The following is a 16,807-nucleotide window of genomic DNA, read 5'->3' as shown; positions in this document are numbered from 1 at the left end:
GGGGTGGGGGGAAGCTCTTCCTGTGAGAGAAGCCTGCATGTGAGTAGTTTAATGTGGGGGAGCCGTAGTGCACCAACAGCCACACAAATCTTGGCAGAAGAGGCACTTGTGTCTTGTGGCAAGGAAGTCCGAGACACCTAGGGGTTTCTCCTCCTTTGCAGCCATTGAGATGTGATCCTGCTTCATCTGCCTGCTCTGCCATTGAGGTCTTTTACTGGGTTGTGTTGAGTTGGGCTGCACTTTGTCTGGTACCTTGCCTTCGACCTTACTGCAAAGAGTGACCCTATCAGAAGTACAGGACTCCCAACAGCATCGGTCTTAGGGTCTTAAGTATACGCAAGCTTTTCCACCATGTCAAGGTGGCAGCCCAAGGAGAAGATTTATTTACAGTAAACATTGTACTTTATTTCGGTGTATAGTATATAGAGCAGTATAAATAAGTCGTGTGTGTGTGTGAAATTTTAGTTTGTATTGACTTGCCAGTGCTTTTTATGTAGCCTGTTGTAAAACTAGGCAAATATTTAGATGAGTTGATGTACCCCCTGGAAGACCTCTGTGTACCCTGAGGGATATATGTACCCCTGGTTGAGAACCACTGATTTAAGGGGTCAGGATAGGGAAGAATTTAGTCTTGTTTAGAGCATCCAGTAGGTGACTCTTTATGATACAACATTTCTTAACGTTATCTTCCATTTTCTGCAGTTTTAGCTATAGTTTAATAGATACTTGAGGCCAGTGATGTCTCAACCAGAGGTACATGTACCCTTGGGAGTACGCAGACATCTTCCAGAGGGTACATCAACTCATCTAAATATTTGCCTAATTTTACAACACGCTACATAAAAAGCACTAGCAAGTCAGTGCAAACTAAAATTTCATACAATGACTTCTTTATACTGGTCTATATACTATACATTGAAATGTAAGTATAATATTTATATTCAATGAATTTATTTTATTATATGGTAAGTGAGAAAGTAGGCATTTTTTTCTGTAATAGTGTGCTGTGACACCTTTGAATGTATGTCTGTCTGATTTTTGTAAGCAGGTAGATTTTTTTTTTTTTCTTTTTTTTTTTTAAGTGAGGTGAAACTCAGGGGTACACAAGACAAATCAATCTCCCAAAAGGGGTACATTAGTCTGGAAAGGTTGAGAACCACTGCTTTAGGCCACAAGGGATTGTTAGTCTGACCTCCAGCAATAAACAGACCACAGAATTTTACTCAATAGCTCCTACGTCAAGCCCACAACTTCTGGGTGAGCTAGAGGATGGTGGGCTAATGTATTACTGATAAGGCTGCAAGTTCGTCATGGATTCTGTGACTTTTGAGCAGCTCGGGCAGCCCCCAGGCCAGCCGCTGCTGGGGCAACGTCGGGCCACCGCCTCCCACCAACAGCAGCAGCAGTTCAGGTGTGGGAGGGGACTCAGGGCTGGGGGTTGGGGTGAGGGCTCTGGGCAGTGCTTACTTCCAGGGAGCTCACACACCCCTACCTGAAGTGGTGACATCCCTCAGGTCCTAGGTGGAGGTGTGGCCAGGTAGCTCTGCACACCGCCTGCATGCACTGCCCCCGCTGCTCCCATTGGCCACAGTTCCCAGCCAATGGGAGCTGCAGAACCGGCGCTCGGGGCAGAGGCAGCGCACAGAGCTGCCTGGCTCTGCCTAGGAGCTGAGGGAGTGTGATGTTGCTGCTTCCAGGCAAGTGTGGAGCCAGGTAGGAAGCTTGCCAGCGCCACCAACTGCACCCCCCCACACCCCAGCCAGCACTAGCAGGGGTCCTGGGATGCACACTACACACCACCTCCTCTCTTCTCTTTCCCCCCCCTTAAAAAATTTTTTTTTGTCAGGGGTATATAGTACAAGTCATGGACAGGTCACCGGCGGTGAATTTTTGTTTACTGTCCATGACTTTCACTAAAAATACCCATCACTAAATGTAGCCTTAATTACTGATAGTATAGTTTAATGTCAGTAGGATTGATTGGAAGTGTTTAAAAACTGTTTGGTTGCTCTCTCTCTTTTCTTCAGATTATAGATATTCAGTGGAAACTGGGAATGGCAGTGAGCTCTGACAGCTGCAGGTCTCTTAAGTATCCTTACGTTACAATGACACTAAAAGTGGCAGAGCCGTCGGGCCAGATAATGAGCAGATCTTTTGAATTGACAATCCCACAGTTCCAGGTTTGTAATCCAGTTTCATAAAAGTGTTATTTCTCTAAAAGAGTTGCATACAACACTACTTTCTTAATAGATAAGCAAATGTTTACATGTACGAAAGCACATTTCTGAGACATTTAATTACATATGTGGTAATGGAAAGATGAGACGTCTACATATGGTTCAGATTAAAAATCTATTTGTTTAAGCAACTGAACCTGAACATTGTTAATTTAATAAGAACTCTGACTTAAGAATTCCAAGTTTAAAATTGCTTTGCCCTTATCAAAACTATCCTGTTTCAATGAGTAAAATTGTAACCAAAGACTACTAGATCTTAGTATGTTAACTCGCTTTATGATCTGTCTAGTTTGCTACCCAGCTGCCTCTCCTGCAGTCACTGAGTGTGTTCGAAGTTCAAGAGGTCTGTGGGACCGCTCCAGCCTTAAAAACTGAAATTTGAATTAAAGCCTAAAACCAAACTTCCAGGAAAAAAATCCTTTAATGCTTAGAGCAGGGGTTCCTGAACTTGGTTCGTGGCTTGTTCAGGGTAAGCCCCTGGCAGGCCATGAGACGCTTTTTGTACCTGCGGATGCTCAGGTAACCAGCTGCTTGCAGCTCCCAGTGGCCGTGGTTCTCCGTTCCCGGCCAATGGGAGCTGCGGGAAGTGGCGTGGGCTGGGCCACCACTTCCCGTAGCTCCCATTGGCCGGTCACTGGGAGCTACAAGTGGCCGTACCTGCAGACGCTTAGGTAAACAAAGCATCTCACGGCCCGTCAGGGGCTTACCCTGAACCAAGTTTGGGAACCCCTGACTTAGAGCAATAGCCGGTGCCAGAAGTCAGATTGCTGGGAGTTTGAAGGGTTCTGTGAGATCATTTGAAATGGCCAGGGTCAAATGGGTAAGGAGCTAATGTATGATAAATCCTTAACCTTAAAAATTGTTTTGCATTTCTTTAGTCTTGGGCCTAATAAGAGCTTTCTGGGTTCTTTTATGGTACTTAAAGAGGCAGAGGGCTAGCGGCTCTTTCAGAGAGTTTAATCTGGTGAGACGGTCCCAAATTTAAACATAACTGACCTGAACATATTCCTCATGAAGTGGAATTGTCAATTTAAAAAAAAAAAAAAAATTGTGCAACTCTCCTAGCTTCTTCAAAATAAACATGGATCTCCAAATCACTTGAATCATCATAGCTGAATGTACACTAACTTTTGGAACCATTTATGACTATATAGTTAAACAGCAGCTGCTAATTAAGTCTCTTCTGCTGCTGCTCTCCCTTCCCCACACAATAAACACGGAGAGGTGAAAGTAGACTACCAATTGGTTGAGCTTGCTGCAAGAGACTTCCTAATGCTGAACAGAGCGACCTCTCAGTGTGATTATATAGCTTATATTTTACAGGCTTACATTTATAAAAGTAAAAAAGTAGCACAAATCACTAGGAACAATGCCATTTAAAAATAGCACTTCACTCTGAGGTAGGAGGATGTTACTAATGCTATAAATGAAAAAAAAATCCAAGGGGTGGGGGTGTTAAGGTATCTGCTTGGTTTGTTTACTTTGTGTAGTTGGTTTCACTGTGGTCTCCCATATAATCAGGTAGTCAGTCACATTCTCTTTCTTGATTGTGTGAGTCTGTTACTTGGTTGTTGTGTGAAAGAGTAGTAAAAAAATATGGCTGTAAAGCCACAAAAATTGGCTGGGGTTCTCTGGGCAGGTGTAATACTTGAAACGAAACATTGTTTTTAAATGACTAGTCAAGTTGATTCTATTCCTCTAAGGCTGAAAAATCTTGGTTCTTCATATAAAATATTGTACACTCCTTTTTGCTGGCATTTGTGGACCTACTGTAACAGCCATTAAAGGAAGATTTTATTTTGGTTTATTGGTGGGTTCCCTCCCCCCCCGCCCCCCGCCAAAATGTTCCAGCTCTGGTGCCCCACTGTGTTCTACTATTGCCATATCTTCTGTTCAGTCACAGCATACCTGCACCCCAGTCCAATTTTACTATTCTCCTCCTTCCTTCCCCCCCCACAGCAGTCTTATCATGGTGGTCCTTAATTCCTTTATCTACAGCTGAAAACGTGGGTGGTGGTGGTGGTGAGAGCTTTTGTTTAGCTATCAGAGTTCAGTTATGTTAAAGGGTCATTACATCTCCTTTGTTTTTAAACTAAACTTCTACAAGCCTAACTATCAATAAACCCCTTTAGTGAAAAATATATTAAAGGCAAGGGATGACTGGTGATTTTTCTGAATCTAGATCCGCTCAAGTCTCAACTCTGTTGATTGGAAACTATTTAATATATTGCTGTTCAATTGCTATGTGAAAGGGACACTGTAAACTGAATATCGAGGTTATTTCAAACTGGGAATAAAAGTACTTTCAGGTATTACTCCTATCAATTTCTGTGGTCTTACAACCACATTTTCCTACTTCTAAAACATTTTTTTTTTCTCTCCTGTTCCCAAAGGCATGAGATAAAACCACACAAATATGGCATCAGACTATAGTGAAAGTGACTTTACACAAAGTGCTGACTAATACATAAAGCAATCTGGAATAAAGTTCTCATATTTTAGATACTATAATCTTGGGTGCTACTTGTAAACATAGGAAAAAAATTCCAACAAGAAGCTGTTGGCTTTAACTACAATGCAAATTGTTAAAGTGCAATTTAATATTGCCTCTTCTTTTTCAGGACTTCTTCAGACATTTCAAGGAAATGGCAGCTGTTCTTGAAACAGTTTGAGCAAAACTGTTTAAACACTTCAAAGACACACTTTACTTGATCCAAATAAGCCTTCCTATCTTGCACAAGTAATTAAAGTGTCAATGTTTAAGTAAGGTATGTATTCTCATGGTCCTGTCAAGAATATTTTTCAATATCTTCCTTTTTTTTGGATCACGCTGAAAGCTTTTTTTATTTATGTAACTTTTCTTCTAAATATATGAAAGAACAAACTCTGCAAGGTGGTAATCTGAGTAAAAGTATATTTAGCTCTATTCAGGCAGAAGATTGTGACATATCCTTAGCTATGTAACAACCTCAGACTTTTCCTACTGTTCAACAGCAGAAGCTACGTACTATATATAAACTCGGCCATGTGGAAACACCCATGAAAATGCTAACTGAGGAAACTACTGGAAGAAGTGTAAAGCCCATGTTTACACTTTTCTCTATAAAATCAATGATGCCATTGGTGTGCACATGGAATCAATTATATCATTATCTATGTAGAGTACATAAAATTACAGTCAGCAAGCATATTGTTAGCCATGAGTAGTGTTGTCAAACTGCTAAATTCCAGTTGTATCAAGTAGGTTAGAAGCCTAATTTTTACTCCCTTTTGTTAATTATTGGAGAACATCTTCCATCATTCTATTAATAAAAGATTAGTATCACTGAAATATTTCCATAAATCTGGATTTACCGTCTCTCCTATTGTAGAAAATATCTCTAGTAACAGAGTCTAAAATCTTAGTTCTGTGCAGGGAAGTTAACATTGACTAAGCAGAACTTATAGGTTAGTTTAAATTTAAAAAAAGTGAGTGTGTTAAATATGTTTTGGAGCACATAAATTCAGTTGATAGCACATTATTTTGTTGTGCATGTATGTTCTGTAGTAAATTCAACTTTAAACTTTTTGTGGCATTTACTTACTATTCTGATCAGCAGATTTTGTTTCCTAATTAAAGTGGAAGCTTGATGCAGTTGCATCACTTGGTCTTCTGAACTGGAAATTTCAAGTCAAGAAATGGAAACTTAAGGTCAGCCTGAGCTAAACAAATCACTTACGACAATATTAAGAGTCCGACAGACTCTTTGAGCTGCGGTACTCTTTCTGGTAGGAGTCCACAGTACTGCATTGCTTTCTGTCCAGAGACTAGTTGTCCTTGTCAGTCAGCAGTAAGATTCTGACTTAGTGGCCATCTGTGATCAAGAATGAGGGTAACTTCAAATATGGAATAATCCAGCTTTCCATTTTTGAGTGTCTTCATATAAACAGAATAATTAATTTAAAATGGAAGATTACAACTAAACGGAATTAGACATACGGAAAACAAAATATTCTGATATGTAATAAGTATGCTGCAGGTATTCAAATCAGATCATGCTTTGCTTGTGCAATGGAGCAAATAAGTCCTGTATGAAAACCGAATGGATGAGGGTTACTGGACTGAGGCTTAGTCTTGATAATAAGACCAGATGAAAATAGGTTGAAAGCAATGGGGAAAAAATTGGCAACAGTCATCTATGTGCTACTGAAAGAGGGGTTGCATCCACCATTTGACCTAGTTTCACAATATTGAAGGTGGTTGGAACAAGAGCTGCTTTTAAAAGATCAAGTAGCAGTGCCAAAAGGTGTTTGTGTTTTTTTTTTTTTTTTTTTTTTAAATCTATAAGTGGCTAGAAGAGTTCAAGCTCTTCTTCTGATGCAGCTTTTGCTATCATCATCCCTGCCTTTTGTCACCTCAGGACAATATGATTGTAATGCAGTCCATGTTGTGGGTGCACTCTGGAACCATTCAAACTCAAGGCTGTGCAGAGTGTGTCTGCTCCTTCGAGCATAATGCAGGGAGTACAGCACCAATACTCAGAGTTGCACTGGATTCCAGATGAACTGCAAGGTGATGGGTTTAACCTTTCAAACTAAATAGTTTGGGACCTGGAACCTTACTTGAGGGACTGTCTGTACAGTTCAGATCAGTAGGCATGTGCAAGTGGCACTTGATTGATCTGAAAATGAGAGGCGGCTGCTTGCAGAATATTCTCTGGGAGAGGGCCTGGCCTCTAGAATGTACTTCCTTCCTCATTCTGCGAGAGCCTGGGTTTGTCAGCCTGGGCATACCCCGAAGTCCACTTTTTATGAGCCTTCAGGGAGATGGTTGGTACAGAGTCTCATCACATGGTCAGTTGAAGGATTTCTAGAAGAGCCTACATTGGTGTTTGTAATTGAAGCCTATTGTTTTGTGTTTTAGGTGACTGCATTTAAGAGTTTTGGGGACTGTTCTTAGACATGTGCATAGGTGACAAAAGTAAAATAAAAACAAGTAACCAGATGAACCACAAATTTTGGGGTGACACTTAAATTTGCTGTTACAAACTCTAGTCAGACTTTGTATAGCTGATAATGTTTGTGCTGACATTGGAACATGAGTGGAGAAAAGACGCTTTGGTTATTGATGCCTTTTTGTCCAGCAACATTAAACTAGCATTAATAGCAGCTTCTCCAAGTGAAGATTGAGAGTTTTGGTTACCAGTTCTGTTTACCTCTCTCCACAATGTGGCAGACCTGTGCAGTTGGAGCAATTTGCAGTAACCCTATTTCCAGTACAGATGGGGAAATGTTCATACCATTATACAAGGCACTGGTGAGACATCATTGGGAATACCGTGTGCAATTCTGGTCTCCTATCTTTAAGAAAGAGATGAGTTCAAACTGGAACAGGTGCAGAGAAGGGCTACTAGGATGATCAGAGGAATGGAAAATCTGCTTTATCAGAGGAGACTCAGAGCTTGACTTGTTTAGCTTAACCAAAAGAAGATTGAGGGGAGATATGATTGCTCTCTCTAAGTATATTGCAGGGGTCAGTACCAGGGAGGGAGAGGAGTTATTTAAGTTAAGCAGAAGAACAAATGCATATGAACTGGCCAACAACTTTAGGCTCAAAATTAGGCGAAGGTTTCTAACCATCAGAAGAGTAAAGTTCTGGAATAGCCTTCCAAGAGGAACAGTGGGGGCAAAAAACCTAACACGCTTCAAGGCTGAGCTTGATAAGTTTATGGAGGGGATGGTATGATAGGATTGCCTGCAATGGCATGTGGCCCATTTTGCCAGTAGCAAAAATCCCCAACAGCTGGATTTGGGACACTAGAGGGGGAGGGCTCCCAGTTATTACAGAGAATTCTTTCCCAGGTATCTGACTGGTGGGTCTTGCCCACAAACACAGGGTCTAATTGATTGCCATATTTGCGGTTGGAAAGGAATTTCCCCCGGGTCAGATTGACACAGACCCTGGTGTTTTTTCACCTTCCTCTGCAGCATGGGCCATGTGCAGTTTTAAACTAGTGTAAATGGTGAATTCTCTATAACTTGAAGCTTTAAACCATGATTTGAGGACTTCAGAAACTCAGCCTTAGTTGAGGAGTTATATTTTAGGAGTTGGTGGGTGAAGTTCTATGTCCTGTAGTGTGCAGGTCAGAATAGATCATGATTGTCCCTTGTGGCCTTAAAGTCAGAGTCTAAAACTGTCACATTATGGCAACCTGAGACCATAATGCCAGAAACGTTAATGAATACTTTGTGAAACATCTCTGCAGGCCAGGATATTGAAACTTGTTAGAAGAACTCCAGAAGCATGTGTCTGGTATGACTGTTCTGATAAATCTCAATGAACACCTTTTTGATTTATATTGTTTTAAATAGATGGTGACTGAGAGTTGGCTGTTGAGGCAAATCCCAGATGTTTTATTCAGTCATCTGTAAGAATTACACCATTAAACAATGGAGCAATTAAATACTCAAATTTGTTTTAGAAATTGAATTGTGTGGAATAGTAATACTGGCGAGTTAGACAAAAGCAACTTTTTACTATTGTGCCTGTGTAGAACCAGATTTGTAGCAGAATAAAGAATCATATCTTATCTTTAATATTACTTTCCATTTTAATACAGATTTCTATACCATGCATTTTTGTATGTTTACAAACTAAGTTATTAAATATTTGGATAACAAATTTAAAAGTGGTCTATATTTGTTCATGACAGTGCTTATTTGTTGCATGAAAGTCTATCTTGACTCCCTTGAGGACACACACACTTTTTTTTTTTTTAACAAAACAAAAGACAGGTAGTCTAACTAAACTTCTCTCCAAACTGAATTAGGTAAAACTTGCCAAATTCTTCCATCTATTTATCTTGCTGATCACACACAAATGAGTAGGGAAATGGAGGAATTCAAAGCTAAATTCGAAAGACTACAAGGATTATTTCCACCACTGAGAAATAAATATGTTGGAAATGCACTGTATGAGCCTGGAAAATGATATAGGCACAGACTCCATGGGTGCTTTTGTGGCTGGAGCACCGGGGGGTGGGGGGGAATAGTGGATGCTCCACACCTACCAGCAGTGCCCCCAACCAGCTCCCTCTCCCCCCATGTCTCCCACCCCCCAGTGGGCCTCACCTATCAGCTCCTCCTCCTCCCTCTAGGTGCCTCATGTTGATTCCGATCATCTGTTAAGGGGTGTGCAGGAGGTGCTAGAGGAGTAGGAGTGGGGAGAGGCAAGAGCTTGGAGCAGAGCAGGAGTCAAGCATTCCCCCTCCCTCCCCCCAGCAACTAAAAGACAGCACCTCTGGAAAAGGGAGAGGCATCAGAGACTGAAATTAGCAGGGCCTGTATTTAAAGATTTTTATTTGAGTTGAATAAAAGACCACATTAGCATTGCTCAATTCTTTTCTGACTTTAACGTTTTATAGGGGAGGGCAAGGAATATCAGTCTTACGCAAGGAATTGTATTTAAAGAAATGTGGCTGTTAAAGTAAATAATGTTCTGTCTTCACAGCACTACCACACTTGCAAACTCTTACTGGACAATGAAGATATCTTTTCCAAAGAGCATCTGCATTAAGGCCTAGATTATCCTTCTGATCACTTGCTCCTGGGCATGTCCCAGTTTCATCCAGATCATGGCCAAAGCAAAAACATGGCTCCATTTAGTCTTAGTCAAGGTCCCCAAAATGCCATTGCCTTTCTTTCTTTCTAAATTGCATTCTGAACAGATAGTTATGTGTTTGAAATAGCTCCTGGCCTTTTTAGCTTTCCTCTTTCCAGGTTTCTCCTGCTTTTTGAATGACTTCTGGATTATTTTTCTTCAGAAATATTAGCTTGTATTTTATCCTCCAAGCTTGATAAACTTTTCTGCTCATATTTTCTAACCATTCTAGCTCTCTTTAATTTCTCCTTCCTGACACAAATATGAAGGGCAGTTTCTAATCTTTTGCATAGGAGTGTAGCGTTCTTCTATTTAGCTACTATGACTAGTTTAGGGGGCCCAGATTCATAAAGGTACTTTGCTGATGAAGAGAGGGAATTTAAACTGGGATCTGCTGTGCTTTAATTACTAGATAGAGGGACCCACATCAGAATATCCCACAGTTTCTCCTATTGAAGTTGTTCTATTTCAGTTAAGTCATTTAATAATTAAATAGTCATTAGGCTACAGAGAGTGAAAATCACTCTACAGTCCAGTAGTTAAAGCACTTAACTGAGCCGTGGCAATTCCTGTTCAAATCCCTTCTCAGGCAGAGGAGTGAATTGAACTGTGGGTCTCCCACATCCCAGGTGAGTACCCTAACCACTGCTCTAAAGGTTATAAAAGAGGTTCTGCTCTCCCTGACCATTTTATATGGAGATAAAGGTCTGCCTAACTCATTGCAAGAAATACCCTAGGTGCCTAAAAGAAAAGGAGTACTAGTGGCTCCTTAGAGACTAACCAATTTATTTGAGCATAAGGTGCCTAAGCTGTTTGTCTCCAGGAGAGGAGTTCCTGGATGTGGATGGCTAGCAGAGATAGGCATCTCCCTACAGCACAGATTTAAGCACTGATCTTCATGAGAGGGGTGGGTCTTAGGACACACCCCCTGTCATTGGCATCTCCCATTGACTAGTTTAGGCAGCTCCCTGCCTCCTATGCTGGCCTTTTTGGATTATAGTCTAAAATGTGTCTCTCTCCCCATTCATTCTATAGGGAGCCTGGGCACTTAACTCAGGCTTTGTGGATCACATTGTTCCAGTGATTTTTCTAGACACCTAAAAGTCAGGTGTTGTCGTGCTCAGCATCATGATGCCTACATCCCTTTGTGAAGCTGGGCCTAGAACCCTCTATAAAGATGCTGAGTAATTACAGCTGATTCCTGGTAGTAGGTGGGGCTTGTTAGCTCTATCCAAGCTACCAAAGTTGTTAGAATGGCCCTTTCTGAGGCAGAGAGAAGATCCTAAGGCTTATTCTTGTACTGCTCTGCTCCTCTCCACAACTCTGCCTGTTATTACCTTTTATTTACAGTCCTTCAGCCATTTTCAATCCACGTGGTAATGTGTGTCCTAATCAATTTGATTTAATTTTGAGTCAAATGTCATGAGATCTACCACATGCTTTACTAAAAGCAAAATAAGTGAAAGCTGTGCTGCCACCACACACTCTCTTAAATTAAAAAAAGCAATTGTGTCTGGGAAGACTTGTTCTTAAGGAAGCTAAGCTACTTTTAGTATTTTTGACTCTAATCATATAGAAATTCAGATTTTTATCATGTTTTAAGTATGTTTCATGTTACTTTGAGGGATTGAGATAAAACTTTGTGGAGGGTAACGTCTTGGATCACTTTCTCTCCTCAGAAGATTCACACCACTTCCTCTTCAGTCTTTTGAAAAATCCTTTGTTCTCCAGGACTTATACTCAGTGGTTCAATTAGGCTATTAGCTAATGAGCTTAATCCTGGATGTGTGTTCTCTGGATCCACTGGTTTATATTCCCTTACCTGTTCCTTATCAAAATTTTATGTTTTGGAAGTTCCTACTTCCTAATTGTCATTCTTCCCTTATTTTTCTTGTTAAAAACACTTTAAAAGAAACTACCTCTGAATTCCTTCCCCTCTCCCTTTTTAGTGAGTCTTCTTACTGTCCAGTTCTGCATTCCCTCCTTAAATTACAGTAGGTAAGATTTTCAAAAATGGGTGTCTAAATCTTTATTTAGGCATCTAAGCGAGAGGCCTGATCTCAAAAAGCCTAAGCATCTAGAAGGTCCCATGGATAGCAATGAGGCTGCTAGCTGTGTGGACCTTTTGAAAACCAGGCCTCTTATTCAGGTGTTACTCTGAATATACGTTATGTTGAACAGTTTCTGATTTATATACCTCTGTTTATGTTGCCTGCGAAATAGAAATCAGGTTATAATTTTAATTTTCTGTTGTAAGAGAACAGTTTTTAAGATCTAAGTTCGTTATTTCAACAGACATCTCTCATTGAAGTCAGTGGCAAAAACTGATGCTGACTTGAATGGAAACAAGGTTGAGCCCTAATTTAGCAAATGGTTTACCAGTCTGCTCATAAAATTCTGGAGCAAATCAAAATGTAAAAAGCCCATTTGGTCCATTTCATTAAGCAGCCTTTGAAATAGAGCAGATACGTGCACTTGGAGAGCTGCCTGAAAAAATATTGCTGTTTAAAGGGATGACAGTTGTCTCTGAATATGTCCATACCAAAGCCTCCTAAAACAGTGTACTTTGAGAATATGCTGACAGATTCTCTGAAATGACTTTTTTTTTTTAAGGCTCTAAGGCAGTGGTGGTGGGGAATATACTGCCTCTTGAACTGAGAGTCATGGGATACTCCTAATGGTAATAGATTTCAGCTTTTTGTCTCTTCGCACTAGTGATTGGGTCAGTTTGGGAATTTGGATATTATCTGTCAGCTGTCAGGAGCTACTATTTATGAGCTTTTGCAGGTTTTCTAGTTACTTTTCCTGGTCAGGTAGCTGAGAATGGTACTGGGTAAACTCCATCCTGTTTCACTTGGCATCCCAGTAACTTCTTGTTAAGAATGAGTGAGTGTCATCCTTCCCAAAACAGTCTATTAGTGTTATACGTATATACGCAATGGCATGTGGTAATGTAAAATGGAAATATTTTATTAACTTCATACTCTATGTGCAAAGGTCCAGTTAAATAGCACACAAATGATTTTGAAGCAATGAGTTTTTTAATACACTTTTTGATTTAAAAAAAATGGGGGGAACCATTAGTTTTAGTTCACTTGCTGTGGTGCTACATCATAAGGTTGCCTATTCTATGACTGGTAGCAGTCACTAGGTGACAGGTTTCAGAGGGGTAGCCGTGTTAGTCTGTATCAGCAAAAACAACGAGGAGTCCTTGTGGCACCTTAGAGCAGAGGTGGGCAAACTATGGTCCGCGGCTCACATCAGGGGACGGGGAAAGGGGGAGGGAGGGTGGGGGTTGGGTAGGCATGGGAGTCCCAGGAGGTGTGGAGGTGTGAATAGGGGTTGCGGCAGTCAGGGGACAGGGAGCAGGGGGGTGGAATAAGGGGTAGGGTCTGTGGGGGGGCGGTTAGGGGTGGGGGGTCCCGGGAGGGGGTGGTCGGGGACAAGGAGCAGGGGAGGTTGGATAGGTCAGAGATTCTGAGGGGGGCAGGAAGTAGGAGGGGGTGGTGGCCAGGCTGTTTGGGCCCTCTATACAATTTCAGAACCCTGATGTGGCCCTCTGGCCAAAAAGTTTGCCCATCCCTGCCTTAGAGACTAAAATTTATTTGGGCATAAGCTTTTGTGGGCTATAACCCACAACTCATGTACTGTTTATTGTATTTTCCACTCCATACAGCTGATGAAGTGGGTTATAGCCACAAAAGCTTGTGCCCAAATAAATTTCTTAGTCTCTAAGGTGCCACAAGGACTCCTCATTGTTTTAGTCACTAGGTGGTGCTGTTACACAGTGTAAGAAATGTTTCTTATGTAAACAAGAGTCTTTGAATAAGTACTGTGGTGTTAGTGTTGCAGTGCAGCAGTCCTTTGAGAGATGCTGTGGCAGACAATGGAGAGTTCACTCTGCTTTATTTTTTATGGGTGGAGGCATTTCCTGAGAGAGACTAGCTTCTTGGGAAGCTGAGTGGGGTTGGGCTGAGATTTCTGGAAGAAGGGATTGATTGCCTGCATGCTGTTTGTAATTACCTGTTACAAAACTAGTGTGCAGATGCAAATAAAGCAAGTTACATTTGGAATATACCCAGACTCTGCCATTGATTTTCTCCTCCACTGGAAATTGTCCTGTAAGGCTCCACAATTCTGCTACTATTTGGCAAAGTTGATGTTAACAGTGGGACACTGGTGTTGAAAGAAGGGATCACACTATTTATAAATGTCTTACTTAGTGCTCCTTGTTTCTTCCGGGAGACTATTTCTCAGTCTAACATTACTTTTTAGAATTTTTCCCAATGCTCAACCTAAATTTCCCTTTGCTTGGTTTTATCCTATTCTGTAGTTTATCTCAAGTATACCAATACAAATAAACCCAAAACTACATGAGATCTACCTATCTCGTACTCCTGTGGGTCCTGCATTCTTCCAGGATTTTGTACCTGTAGTATGTCATATATGGATCACTTCTGAAGAAACCTTTGTAAATGTGGGTTTAGTTTTACATCTTCCCTGTTGCTTACTTAAATTTATTTAAAATTCACACACAAATTTCCAGCTGCATCTACAAAATATTAATAAAAATCCAGTGCCTTGATGATAAAATGAATACTGTGCATTGCAGTAAAAGTGATACACTTTTAAAATAAAATTAATAGCCATGTATGATGTGTAACTGTTGTTACAAGTAACTTTTTTTAAGTTACAGTGTAAGAGTAACAGCTGTAGTTTAGCTTACGTAGCTGAACATACTTTTTTCCTATATTTCAAGGTTATGGAATAAACATTTGTATTTCCTTGTCTTACACTCATGAAATTTAACCACCCTATTATTTTTCTAGCATACTGTATTATTCAAGTTTCAGAGTAGCAGCCGTGTTAGTCTGTATCCGCAAAAAGAAAAGGAGGACTTGTGGCACCTTAGAGACTAACAAATTTATTTGAGCATAAACTTCTGAGAGCTACAGCATCCGATGAAGTGAGCTGTAGCTCACAAAAGCTTATGCTCAAATAAATTTGTTAGTCTCTAAGGCGCCACAAGTCCTCCTTTTCTTTTTGTATTATTTAAGTTGTTTAATTTATTGTCAGGCCTACTGCTCTCTCTAAGCTTTCACTTTTCAGCTACTGAAGATGGCACTCTTACTTCTGTTCCCAGCTTAGTTCCATTTAGAATTACCTCTGAACCTAGTGTTCACAATAATGTTTTAGGGTGAAATCCTGGCTCTGTCAATGGGAATTTTGCAATTGACTTCAAAGGGGCCAGGATTTCATCCCTAATGTTTTAGGTGGATATTTTCTTGCATTGGTTTGGCATACCTCTTAAGCAAAAGATTTTTCTCTCCAGTGATCTTCCAAACTATTGTCAAATACTGCATCCACAATTCAGTGGTGTTAAAATGTGTGTATGAAATGGGCACAGGAAACAAGTTATACATCCCATATGAGGTGCTGGCATATTCCTACTTGTTACATGGCTGTGTAAAATACTGTCCACTCCTTTCCAAGCACTCTGAAACTAAAAGGATGGTGACCAGCGCTGTATAACTTCGAGATATGGTTCTGTGCTGCCCTCTTAGTTATTCTCAGGAAAATTGCAACTTCAGCAGCACCTATAACAATTTAAGTGTACTAACCATTGCCACAAAGTTACCATAGGTATCTCCTTCTCTAAATAGAGGGAAACACTGTGGCATTTCTAATAAATGTGGTAACTTTTGCCAACTGCTAACTTTTTAAATGGTGGTTTTGGTTACTTACAGTAAGTGACATTTTGGCAGTGATGTGTTTAATGAGACTTTAAGAAGGGGATCCTTTGTTTTTCATCTCAGTCAGCCATGGCTGTGATGCTCCCTGATTATAATACTCTTCCTTCCAAAAAAAAATCCATCTATTCCCAATCCCATACCTTACCCCAAATCCACCAGTCCTTCTCAACTCACTATGCTCCATCCACCTCAGCAGCCGAGAGAGGCTTCTGATGGTGGCTCTGCAGAGCAACAGCAATGACAGAGATGCTAATAGCCTCTGCCTGTGGGGCAGAATAGGGAGCAAGGCTCCAGATCCCTCCTAAATTTCAAGGTGAGGCTGGGCAGCCAGGCCCTGGCAGAGAGAAGTGGACTCCAGGAGCTGCAGAATTTCCATTCACTGTAGCAGTTGGTATTTTGGCCCTTCCTCTTTTATTTTTCCTCCTCATATAATATTCAAGTGGCTGAAGAAAGGCACAGGGATTAAGTGATGTATCCCCCATGTGCTCCAAACAGCAATGGTGAGGAATGTAGAAGCAGAGTTCTCCTTGCAGCAATAAAAATAGTATACCTGTGTGTGGCAGCCATCTAGCAGCCTGTTTACTCCCAGACTCAGAGAGGGCTGAAAATTTTAATAAGCAGAGCTAGCCTTAGCATATTTTGGGGGGAGGGAGGCACTGCAAAACAGCATTTCACCACATTCCCACTCCACAGCCATAACAGATCCACCAGGATCACAGTTGCATGCACAAGGCCAGGCTAAACATTCTGGGGAGAGTTAATGGGAAGGCTCTTTGGAATCTACTCTAAACATAACTGACTCACATTATGTATGGTGAGTGTCTGTGGAGTGGGAGATGTTTTGGTCCTCCCCACCCTCCTACTGCAGAAATAGTCCAGCTACTTGTTCCTTTAAGCTCTTATAATTAACTTGCATTGGTTTACATTTTCACAGCTGTATTTACTAGAAACTTTCTTTTGTAAACAAAATCTAATATTCATCTTTGGTGGCCTCAAAGCCTGTGCTGTTAATGCAGCTCATGGTGCCATCTTTGACTAAATAACGGCAGAAAACATGGCTGCTACTTAAATCAAATGTCTCCTTGAAGCAAACATTTAATATTTGAATGTGTATTTTCATTAGTGTTATTTTAAATTGTGTATACACTGAACATAGAAATCCTAACCAGGATCCCTGG

General features: G+C 40.8%; 1 protein-coding gene across 9 annotated transcripts in view; it reads left to right on the top strand.

Annotated features, from left to right (window-relative positions):
• COMMD6 (COMM domain containing 6) overlaps nucleotides 1–16,807 on the top strand; it is a 49,579-nt gene that overhangs the window by 25,912 nt on the left and 6,860 nt on the right. For 5 of the 9 annotated variants that reach the window (XM_043534044.1, XM_037895281.2, XM_027829748.3 and 2 more), the window contains 2 exons: nucleotides 2,028–2,180; nucleotides 4,859–8,905. In XM_043534044.1, coding sequence (XP_043389979.1) covers nucleotides 2,028–2,180; nucleotides 4,859–4,909 — 204 coding nt within the window. In that variant the 3' untranslated portion in view covers nucleotides 4,910–8,905. Of the gene's footprint in view, nucleotides 1–2,027; nucleotides 2,181–4,858; nucleotides 8,906–16,807 lie in introns of those variants that run through there. The other 4 variants (XR_006286999.1, XR_006287006.1, XR_005224803.2 and 1 more) reach the window with 2 other exon arrangements.

This window comes from Chelonia mydas, chromosome 1 (assembly GCF_015237465.2).
Source record: "Chelonia mydas isolate rCheMyd1 chromosome 1, rCheMyd1.pri.v2, whole genome shotgun sequence".
Classification (NCBI taxonomy): domain Eukaryota; kingdom Metazoa; phylum Chordata; order Testudines; family Cheloniidae; genus Chelonia; species Chelonia mydas.
Note: the sequence above shows the minus strand (reverse complement) of the source record. Positions and strands in the feature narration are given on the sequence as shown.